General features: G+C 38.0%; 1 protein-coding gene across 19 annotated transcripts in view; it reads left to right on the top strand.

Annotated features, from left to right (window-relative positions):
- The first annotated feature begins 3,307 nt into the window (after positions 1-3,307).
- The window catches only part of TRDN (triadin), a 255,762-nt gene continuing 247,061 nt past the window's right edge, over positions 3,308-12,008 (top strand). For 18 of the 19 annotated variants that reach the window (XM_075414122.1, XM_075414125.1, XM_075414130.1 and 15 more), the window contains exon 1: positions 10,513-10,999. In XM_075414122.1, the coding sequence (XP_075270237.1) occupies positions 10,978-10,999 (22 nt within the window). In that variant the 5' untranslated portion in view covers positions 10,513-10,977. Of the gene's footprint in view, positions 3,411-10,512; positions 11,000-12,008 lie in introns of those variants that run through there. The other variant, XM_075414134.1, reaches the window with a different exon arrangement.

Genomic DNA, 12,008 nt, shown 5'->3' on the forward strand with positions numbered 1-12,008 from the left:
TACTGTGAAAATTGAATCCTCAGAAATTTTCTGGGAAGATATTTGATGTGTGTGTGTGTAATGTATTGTGCACACTGAGATTCATTTTATTCCTATCAGTGACTGTGATGAGGCAAGCTGCTGCCACGGTATAAGACTACCAGTTAACACTCCATTGATGAACTACGGAATTTTGTACAGTACATCTGTAACAGTCCAAGGAAGTGCAAAACAAACTACTTACAATGTTTACAAAATTAAACTGCAGTCTGACAGCCAAAGTCTTGATACTCCCAGTTATGGATATAAAGTTTCAGTTCTGTGGAGTGTTCTGCAAGATTATTTTAGAAGTAAATAAAAGACGGCAGCAAGGTTTGCAAAGAAATGTAACAGATATCACATGTGCTTTTACATTGAGAATACCATGTAATAAAGGGCTAGACATTTAAAACGTGTCCACTATTTGTTCATTCATTCATTCATTCATTCATTCATTCATTCATTCATTCATTCACACATTCCTTCCATAACCTGGCTCAAATTCTCTGCTGTGTTGTGCATTTAATGAAAGGCAATTGGTGAAATGACTGCAAAACTTTGGATAACTTAATGAAATTATTGTATTTCAATATGATCACAGTGTATACACACTTCCAATTAAATTCTTATGTTTACAATTATTCATTTCATATGCAATGCAAGTGTACATGCAATACAAGTACATAGCCTGCATTCTGTTTTCAAAATTTCCAGTAGTTCTCACTTGCTTTAACTGAGATCTTTGACACTCTGAAAATTGGGCTTTAACCAATTGAGTTGGGTAAGCAAGAGGAAGAAGTTCTTTGGTGCCAGGACCTCTACCGTAATGCATGAGCAACAAGTGATAAAAAGCTTCTTCCATCCATGCTGTTGTAGGAAAAGAACTTCTTTCCTTGAAATGTTCGTGTACTTCACACCTGCCTTCTGCTTGATGAACCGCTGAGATAGCTACACTTTTAAAGGAGCACATCATTTGCTGTGCTGGTGCTGTTCCATTTGGAAGCAGCAAAATGCAGAAAAAATCTCTTTCATTAACTCCTTCAAACAGAATCAGATGATTTTCAGAAATAACTTTCATAGCCACATATCCTTCGTCAGGCATCACACACCTATGATGGGAGACAGGTATGCTGTGCCATAAATTAAGGAACTAAAATATGGTTGTCATACTTTTTAACACCCTTTCGTTTTTCCCCCCAGTGATGATTCAATGATGGTGCGCAAGTGAAGACTGTGTTTTATATGAACCTGGTCACATTAACACAGCCACAGGAGGATTTTATCAGCATAAACTCCGAATACTTTTAATACTTTTTTTTTACTTAGTCGATAGTATTCAGTTCAGTTCCCTGAGATACTGCATTAGGTACTATTGCGCTTCTGCAGGATTCTGAAAAAAATTTTGTAAGATCAATTTCTGCCTTCTTGAAAGAAGACTGATATCACACCAGACTAACTTATCTACGCCACATTCTTTGGTGGTTAAAATAAATAGTTTATCAGAAATCTTTCTGAAATATTTTTGATCATTTTATATGAGATTCTGCTTGGGAAGGAGACTCCATACCTTTGTCTGATTCATCCCTGATCAAAAGGAACAATGTGAAGGAGTCTGTAGGTTGGGTTTTACACCTGAAGGTGAAGGAGAGCTAGTAACCTGGCAGAATTATTTACATTCAGGACTCAGAAATACTAATGAATGTTAGCAATGAAAACCTAACTGCCCAGCAATGACTGACACAGATGTTATTTTTGCAGATAAGTCTTCTGGTACATGAAGCATTAGTCATATCTTTTAAATAATTCAAGAGAATATTAATATCCTCCAACTGCCTGGTACTTAAGAGTGACAGGTGTGTTTAAAATGAACCTCCCAAGAAACACCCGGACTATTCAAGACATGAATTTACTTCAGGACCATGAGCTTTAAGTGCCTGATCCTCCACTCCTGACTCTAGTGAAAGGGTTGATAGACCTTGCATGGCCGGACAAGACAAAAGAGCTTTTGTTCTCTTCCTAATATGCGTTGATGACAGTCTTTCAGGAGGAAAAGAGAAGGAGGAAATTTATTTCCCAGCCCACTTCTGTTATATGGAGTGGAAGCACTGGTAACGTTATGCTGAATGATTTAAAAAGACAGTTAGGATTTAGTCTGCCAGTAGTGTTTGCTGGTCACTGTCAGGACACTACTGTGGCAGGTAAAGAGTTGCTCTTTAACTAAGAAAAGAAACGTACTGATGTGGGAAAAGTGCTGTAAAGGAAAGAGGGTGGTGTCATTTTCAGAGCAGGTCTGTCAAGTCAGGCAGCTAAGGAGGGGTCTTGGGACTGTAATCCTTCTTGTAACATGCACTTCTCACTGCTTGCAGTCTTCTGCCTCTGTGCATAATCTCCCCAAGGACTGCAAAGCACAGAAATTTCTGTCAGGACCGCTTTTCAGTATATGGGACATAAACTTGATCATGAACATTAGCTAAAACGTGGTGGTGTGTGAAAAGTGGTTCTGGTTGGTTGTACTTCCAGTCCTGCATCTGTATAGTTTCGATGCTGCTTTGCTTTTGTTATTACAGCAGCTGAACCAAATGGCTGCTTTCCCTGTCATGCTCTGTTTCTTGTTTGTAAAAGAGACAAAATTTTTTGTTGTTACTCTGATATGTGGGGAATAGTAGTATTGTTATATCTGCCTTCCACAGAGATTGAGTAAAACCCTAGCTACCTTCCCTCTCTCCAACAACAAAAAAACCACAACTCCCCTCTCAACTGTCTGTTACCTAAGTAACAAGAAACATGGCTTTTCTTTGTTCATCATGAGGTAGCATTTTTAGGTGAAGCAGAATCCAAATATCCTGGTAATGTTTGCTTCACAAATCCTTTCGCCAGGCATTAATATGAGCAAAAATCTAAACTGAATGTAGGTAGCTCAGGAAAGAGAAGAACCAGAAGTGATCAGACAGGAAAGTTTTTAAGGCATCAGCGGTATAAAAAGAGGTTTTCTAACCAAATGCCACTTCAAAAGTATCTCTGAAATTAAAATATACAAGTACAAATACAATTTTTTCCAAGACGCACAAAATGATCTAAAGCAGAAAGCTTTACACTGGAGTCCAATTCTGCTGATGCAGAAAATACTTGTGTCCCAGTCTGGAATGTTTTACTGTGGCACAACGGTTCAACATGCTGCACTGCTGAATCTGGCTGCACGGCCCCTTCACCCCACAGGGAACAACTGCCAATAGCTCCTTGGCAGCTGTGGTTTGTGCCAGTTGTACCGGAGCTGCACAGTTTCCTCAGGCCCTGGGAATGCAGCCGGGAGCTTCCAAAAGTCCCCAATGTCCTTGTCTTGTCTTCTGAGCTCTGAGAGCGCAGCTGAGGATTTTCTACTCTGTGTCTCTGGGGTAATACTTTTATTTTCATTTAAACTGTGACTTTGGAATAAAGAAATGGTTTAACTGTCCCTTTAGGATCACCGTATTCCTCTGCATTTGGTCTATCTCTGTTCTGCTGTTTGAGGGAGAGAGGCAGAGGAGTAAGGAAGACATAGCAAATCTTTTCAGTAATTACTTTGCAGACAAATATTCTTTATTGTTTGCATTATGAAGTTGACTTTGGACATATGTTGGAGCTTGGACAGGAATCTAATGTGATTGACAGTGACAACTGGTGATGTGCTATTCAAGGAAAATTAGTATATATCTGCTATGATGAGAGGTAAAGACATTAATGCTCAAACTTATTTTGCCTTTTAAAAGATCCTTTATTTTTTAGACATACTTTTTTCTGTGCAGTTGCAGCTGTCAGCACTGACAAGGTTGATTTTACCGATTCATATCTTCCACTTGAACTCTGTAAAGAGCCTAAATTGCCTTATAAAAAAGCTTCCCATTTAGATTTTCTTTTTAAATAGTGAAGATAATAATAAGAATAATAATAAAGTGGGTTCTTCATCTGCAATTCTGACTTTGATCTGTCCAAGACTGTGGCTAGAATGAGGGAGAAAGAAAGAGGAAACAGAAAGAATTATAGTTATAATTGAAACAAACATAATTTTATAAAATTTGTTGCTGTTATGTAATTTCTTTCTTATAGCTGATGATTGCTGAAACATTTTGCATGCTTTATATTTTTTCTCCTTTCTTTTGTATCTGTCTCTCTGTATACTTATGACAAATAACAGACGCCAGTTTTTCTTGGGTATTTTGCATCATAGGTCTGTATATTGCTGGGTGGGTGACTGACTGTGGCACATAAAAGTTTAATTCTGGCTGCAGACTTTTGTATTTTGGGAGTCAAAGAATGATTTATCCACTGCCAGGAGCTGATATCTATCCCATCTGTGGAAATGCATAATTCAAGCAGGTCCTAATGTCCCAGGGCAAAGAGGGACCTAGGACTAACAGAAAAACCTGCTGCTAAAAATACCCCACAGGAGACACACTCTGTCTGCAGGACTGCTCTTGGAGATGCAACTGTATCCCACACAGGGGGACATCTAGGACAAAAAGGCCTACTTAAACTTGCAAGAAAGGACTAGGAGATACAACTTTCTTTTGTCCAAGCCTATTTCCACACAACTGGTGCGTTTCCAAACAAATGATGCTTAGCTTGGAAATGGCTTTTAATGCACTGTGGCTAGATCCTGCATGTCTGCTCTCAGAAAAGCTAGGAAAGAGCCAAAATCCAGATGGGTCTCCTGAGGTCTTCACTGTTGCTTGTTATTTAGAAGGGGAATCCTTTGCTAATGTGACTGTGGGAAGTCCAGTCAAGCCTGAGTGTCTAAGAAGATGTGGTAGATAACATCTCTAGCAGAGTAATAAGCCATTAAAGGGAAAAGATGGTGAGACTTGCCCTTGGTTGTAAAGTTCAGGCTGAGCACATAGTTTCAAGCATCCCAAAAAGGGTTCACACTAGTGAAAATACTTGTGTCTTAGTTTTACTCCATATTTTTTCACAAGTACAAATACATGAGAACATGTATTTGTCTTTGTCTTTTCACATCAGATTTTGATCTAAACTTGTCTTTCTTCTGATCTATTTTTCTGGCAGTTTACTCAATTATGATCATATCTGAAAAAAAAATTTGTATGCTGCTTTCTATTGAAATTTTTTTTAAGAGTAAGTTCTGAAGGCAAACTTGAAATGTATCAGTGGAAATTTGGACCTGGGTCTGAAACTTGAAGTTCAGGAACAATTTAGGACTTTTGCTACATATATTTTTATGATATGTTTCTGTGTCTTATTCTTTCAACATAGACACTTGGTTCAGAATAAAATTTTGAAAAAGCAGGTTTGTTTTTTTTTTAAAAGTCCTATTCTCAAGGAAAGCATTGTCAGAAGTGAAGTCATCTCGCTTTGAAAGAGCATTTTAACCAGACTGTATACCAAGCTCATTAGGATATTAGAACAGTTCTCAATCAATATTTCTGATGGGGTAATTCATGTTATGTCAGAGCCAACCCCCATCTCTGCTAATTGTTTGACTACTTTTTATGTTCTCTACACCATCAACCTTGGATGCAGCTCATCCTAAAGGAAAGGACAATTAAAGTGGACTTCTTGTCACGGGTGTTTAAAATGGGTCAGTTCCAGATACCCGTTCTTCACTATCATGGAGGTTGTGTTATCTGTGAGAGAGCTTCTGAGAATTTTACCAAATGAGAAAGTAAAGGCACAAGGGTGCTAATAAAATCTGTTAACAACATCAAGAATGAAGTAGATTAAAGCAAAAGAAAATTCATGTAATTTGGAACTGCGAAAGTTCATCCAAATACAGTCCATCTTGACACGCTGCAACAGATGCCCTCCACGAACCTTGCTCATAATAATTCTTGGTTAGAGCAAAGAATACAGAAAAATACTGAAAAAAACCACTCTCCTAAACAAGGGGGCTGCCTTTCCCTGATTTCCCTCCACTGACTGTCTATTCAGTCATCTTGCAGGAAGACCAAATAAGATATCTTGCAACATCTTAGTTTCCTGGAAGTAGTTTTATAGTCAATGGGCCTTTTTGGGTGTTGGAAATGGTTCATTATTCAGTCACACAAGCAGACTGAAGTTACATCAGCAGTTTTGCAGTATAATGTCTAATTGGGAGTATTGTCTATGGTAAAGTGGAATACTCAGTATCATAGATGTTTCTTTTTGTATCTGCTGAGTTTCTATAACATAGCTTTGGAGTAATTTCTTTTTGTGAAATCTAACCTACCAAATGCCCCTTAATGAGCTCAGAGCCTCAAGGTGATGTGATCCCAGGGTGCCTGTCAGTAGTCCCCAGACGGAGGCTGATTTGCACTTAGACCAGTCTGCCTGCAGAGACGGGGCTTCTTAACTGTCTGTCAGATGTTCACATCAAATGTAGGACAGAACTACTATGGAGTTCAACTGACTGTCCCATATATTAATGATGAAATTGTTTAAAGGTACTATGTATGTAATTCTAATTGAGAAATGAAGCAGACTGATTTATGAGAATGTTTAAACATATACCAAGCTTTAACCTAGATCAGATATGATACTTAGGTCTTATTTAGTTCTGCAGTTTTGGTGTACTTCAGAATATCAAAAATAGGTGTATATTTTTGTCATGTTGATTCCAAAAATCTTACAACTCTTATTCATGAAATATCAATCACTAACAGAAAACAATTATTTTGGAGTTTTGTGATGGTCCATAGAAGGTCACAACTACATCTCTGACGGATCAGGACTTCAAGGACATCAGAATATGAAAATGTGGTCCTATCTGTACTGGAAAAAAAGGGCCATAACACTGGGATCGAATGAAAATCTCATCTATAAGTAACTGTATTCCTAAATACAAATCAAACAAAAATCGGAATGGAAATACCTGTTTCAGTGGAAATCAGCTGATGCCTCAAACTTATATTAGTGTGTTTCTTCATATTCACATCAAAGCTCAGCTACATACATCACTCTTACCCTATATTTGCTCCTGCATGTGTCTTTACTATTCACTGGTTTCAGTACCGCCCACCCTCTCCCTAGCATTATAATTCTATCCTATATTTAGTTCTTATCAGTTGATTACTGACTGTTTCTGATAACAACGTACTCCCAGGATTCATCAGATAAATTGGAGTTAAGGTTAAGTTTCCTTTCCTTGACCCTGCTGTGCTGCTGAACATGCACTGAGATACAAAGCTATTTTCTTTTGCTTAGTTTGATTTTGTAAGACTGAACTCTGTGAATTCCTTGGTAATGTGTTAGAGACAAGCTCAAACATTGTTCTGCATTTTCTTGTTGACTGATGGTTTTACTCAATTCCTCAAATGCTTCTTTGTATCAGTATGAAAATCTCTCCTCTCATTACCTAGTAATTCAATGTGATCTATTGTCTTTCCCTATTCCTTATTTAATAATATCATCAAGGCAACCCAGAAATTAGCTCATAAAGTATTCTTATACTTTTACCTTGATTATATGAACAACACAAATTTTCATTTAAAAGCGGGAGATTGTATTAGAGCGTGTCAAATAGCAAACCTCTGACATTTTCCTGAAATAGAAGGTTCAAATAATTGCTTTTCTTTGATTCATCAGTTAGGATTCTCACTGAAATACATTATCTGAGATCAAGGCACGTGGTCACCTGCAGACGTCTGTAGCAGCATGTAGTGCTTCCTTCTCACCTCTTCATAAGACTGTTAGTTTTTCCCTACCCAGGCAACTACTGAACAAAGAGAACCTTCATTTTAGTTTCTTTAGCACAGACTTGTATATCTCATGTATCTGGTGTGAGAAGAGATACTTAACCTGCTGCTACAAGTCCCTCCATCACTACTGAATGTGAGATCTGATCCCAGGACAGTTCATTAACTGTGTAGCCCCTGTAAGTGGGAAGAGAGTGCCTATTGCTTACTCAAGCCAACAGCATTTTCACATTGTGCCTGAGACCTGGTGGGAAGAAAATGAGGAGAACTCATGTGTATCCAGGTTTGGATATCACTTGCAAGAACCAAAGTAGTTTTCATTTGTTTTCAGTTTTGTTATAGTTTGAAGTATGAACAAGGAGAGAAAAGGGACATTTTACAAAAGAAGACTTCCTATCAGGTTAGACAGAGAAGGGTCCCACCAACATACATTCTGGGTCAAGTTCAGTACATAAGGAATCAATATTTACTTTGTTGGATGGAGAGCTGTATAGTTTTTCTGCTGCCCTTCTGCATAACATGAGTTTCACAGATTAGTGCAGAAGAAACTCCTAATCTCGAGCCAGGCACTAAACTTCAGATTTTAGCAAAACTTCTAACCAGCCCTGAACAAAATTTTGAGAATTTCCCTTGCTTAGACTCCTAAAGAAGAAATATGATATTCTGTATAAATATCAGATGGTAATGTTTGTTTTTCAAAAAAAAATGTACATGCATATACACTGAAATAGAACTTGGTTTATCTAAGTTCTGTGTATTTTTGCAAACGCCATGATTATCTCCAGTAAAAATGACAATCACCTCCCTTGACTTTGCCTCCCCTTAAAAGGAGCAACTGTGTAACTTCTGATATAGTAGTTCCTTAGAGCTATACTTGCTGTAAGGTATCAGTGCATATGACAGCTTTACCCTGCTTCCCAGAATGAATGTTCTGCATATACAAGGGATGCAGAGACTACCAAGCAGTTCTCTTTCTGGCCACTGGGCTGATATTGTGGAAAATTGATTTCCAGTTGGATTCTCTCACTTTCTTTGCTCTTATATTTTGGTTTCAGAATATTGGCCCGTGACTGAGTGAGCATAAATAACAGCAAAGGAAGTAAGGCATGGAGGCGAGAGGGCAGGTGGTAGGAGCTGAAATGGAAACATTGAGGGACAGACAACCAGAAACATACAGTTATACAAGCAGATATGTCTGGATATAGTCCGCAAGCTCAGGATCTTGCTACATAAAACAAGAACAAAATTCAGACATTAATATTTTCCCCAGTTCTCTCTTCTTGTATACCCAAACTGGGTTTGTATTATTTTATTTCAGTTTGAATGATAATACAAGCTAAAACAATCCTGACTTCACAATATTGATTAATTCTGTGCATGGGGTATTCATATCAGATGATATCTCTCACATCTCAAGCAAGTAGCATAGCTGTCAAAATACAGGTGACCCAAAATATTTAACTGCTTGTGTAAAAAGAAACAGCTCCAGCAGAAGAGAAAGAAGTAATGAAGAAGGACAAGGGCCTTGCCTTATTATCACACATCCTGGCACCCTTTACTAATCACCAAGCTACTGCGAGCAGGTGTTTTGTTGATGTGAATGTGATTCCACAGAACGTTTTGGTACTCAAGAAAGAGTATTTCTGAGGGAATGAGGTCTTGTCTAAAATCTTTTCATCAGTCTTAGTGAGGAGAATCTTCTGAAGGACAGGCTAACAGAGCAAAGGGAGGGTTAGAAGGGTGATCAGAAAAGCACTGACTACTGAGCAATGAGTAATCAAAACCTGTCAGTGCAAAAGATTTGGTCAGTAGAGCCGAAGAAGAAAGGGGATGGAGTGCTGATTGTAAGCTTTGTCTAGAAAAGGCTGACATTTTCAGACATGTGGCAGGTTAGAAGTGAGTTAGAGCAGAGGAAAAAAAAAATCCTGGTGGTGACTGTAAACTGTTCTGTGAATGTTCACTTCTGTGTCTTGTGCACTGGATAAATGGATTCCTTTCCTTGTACTTTGCCACAGAGCCAGGTGCTTATATCTCCTGGGAGGAAGATGAGAAGTGCAAATACCAGCCCATGCAGTAGAGACGAGCAGACTATAGATTCCCTAGTAAGAACTGTTTCAGGTGGTGTCTAATTTCATGGGACGATGACATTTAGGTAGAGGTATGCTGGTTTGAAGGCACGTTTTTGCAAATTTCATTTTCAAGCTCTTACCCACATACGTAATTCCACAGCTGTGAAAGTGCAAGCAATAGAATGAAAAGATTGCTCAGGTTTATAAAACCATTATTCTTATTTAAATTGTTAATATTTTTGTTCCTCTAAATTGTTTTAAAAGTCTACTTATTTTTAGCTTTATAAAATCTTGTTTAAAAGTATATATTTTTTGAGCTGATGAATTGTTTCCATGAATCAGATCTAGAAAAAATCTGATCTGTTTAATATTTTTTGCATATTGCCTTCATGTTATTCAACTATATAAACCATTACTATTTACTTTTTTAACAGTGTTCTGTAATACTTAGATGAACATCATAGGTATGTGTGTTAATTGCAGCAAATCAGAAGAGTACAACAAGAACCCCAAACTGAAGAAGTTACCAGTTTCATAGGTTTAAAATGACGTCTTAATTGGCTCTGAACTGCGACTAAGAATCAAAGTGGAGAAAATCACCTAAATTTACCCTCCCCCTTAGTCAGCGGTAAGCTTCACAGGACCCTCCCCAAACCAAATAAGGCCAGGAAGAATGTGCTAAGCACCGAGTGTGCTAAGAATAAAGTTGAGCTGGGATGGATAAGGTTACTTTGAACTCTATATTTCATGTTTCCTGACATACCCCCCAAAGAACTGCAATTATGCTAGTGAGGCTGCAGGAGCATTAAAACAGTTCTTTCCCAGCTCTTTTGCTTTTTGCTGCCTTTCCATGTGTTCCTGTCCTGTTTAGAGCTGGGCCTTCTTACTTTCTTATTTGTCGTGTGCATCGTTCTTAGGATATTAGAAAAAACATGCTGAAGATTCGCTGTGAGAAGTGGCTATTTTTGTTAGAAGCTGATACTTTAGACTGAGCTTTAAGTGTTGCCTCTGGAAGGCCTTAGGTTGCTCTGGGAGGGCAGGAGTCTGCAGAGGAAACAGAAAGTTCAGAGGGGCACAAAAGAAGAAGGAACAGAATTAGAAAAAGCAGAGGACCTCCCTCCTTCTCATTCTGCAGCTCCTGCAAGAGCCAGCAGCCCAGAAGCATTATCTAAGCTGCCACAGTAGATCTTGACCTTTTTAACAGAGTATCTCTTATCATCATCATCATGGCCGAGATTACAGCAGAAGGTACGGTAACTATTTTCAAATATAATTAACCAAACATTATATGTACTTTGACAGTGTAACTGAGCTAGAGTGTCAATATGATCTGTCGCTTTTAGCAAATAATGTTTTCACCCCAGGACCATTTAATATTGTTCGTTGGGTTGCTTTCTACTTTTCTTTCCTGATTTTTCTTTTTCACTCCTCTAGCCTGAGTTTCTACCAGTTAATGAAGCTAGATCTCTGTACACCTCTAAAAATAGCATGAGTCTCATTTGCAGAACAGCACTGCTTAGGCAGCTCCATTAGAGTGGTACAAGAACAGGAACATACAAATGTTAGGTGGTTCCACCCTGAAGCCTTTGCTCAGGCAAAGCTTTGGTAGCCCCTTATAATCAGAGGTTTGCCGGAGTCAGAACAGCTTAGTTTGGTGGCCCTGATTTTTCCATAAGGAGCACATAGCATTTGTGAACTGTATTTGAAGTCACCGAAGGATAAAAGCTATCAACTCTGCAATCCTTATCAGGTAAACTACTAAAGAAGTCAGTGAAAGTTTTACTGAAAGAAGTACGCCAGACCTAGGCCTGCAATAATGAAAAGCAATTGTATTAACCAATAAATACATATTCTAAGATATGAATATTTCATGTACTTTAATATTTCCTGACCATTCATATTTAAATAACATTTTAGATGCATAACAATATTTTATCAACCACAGTCAGACAGGGGATATATTTAAAAGGCAACCTTCTTTAAATTTAGTGCTGAATATTTTAGTTGAATTTCATTCCAAATTTTTTTTCCAGTGTAGATTACTCCACCGTTTATCCAAATTTAATAATGACTCTGCCAAAAAAAATGCCTCCAAACAGTCATCTGAAAGTTATTTTTACTCTACTTGTCAAGATTATGTGTTGTTTCAGTGTATGAAAGCTGTCCTTTTCATCTTCCATTTTTCATTGTTAATATTTGTAAGAGGACCTGCATTAAGTGCTGTTAGAGAGGGAGCCTGTGCTCTTCTAAAGGACTG

Source organism: Opisthocomus hoazin, chromosome 2 (assembly GCF_030867145.1).
Source record: "Opisthocomus hoazin isolate bOpiHoa1 chromosome 2, bOpiHoa1.hap1, whole genome shotgun sequence".
Taxonomy (NCBI): Eukaryota; Metazoa; Chordata; class Aves; order Opisthocomiformes; family Opisthocomidae; genus Opisthocomus; species Opisthocomus hoazin.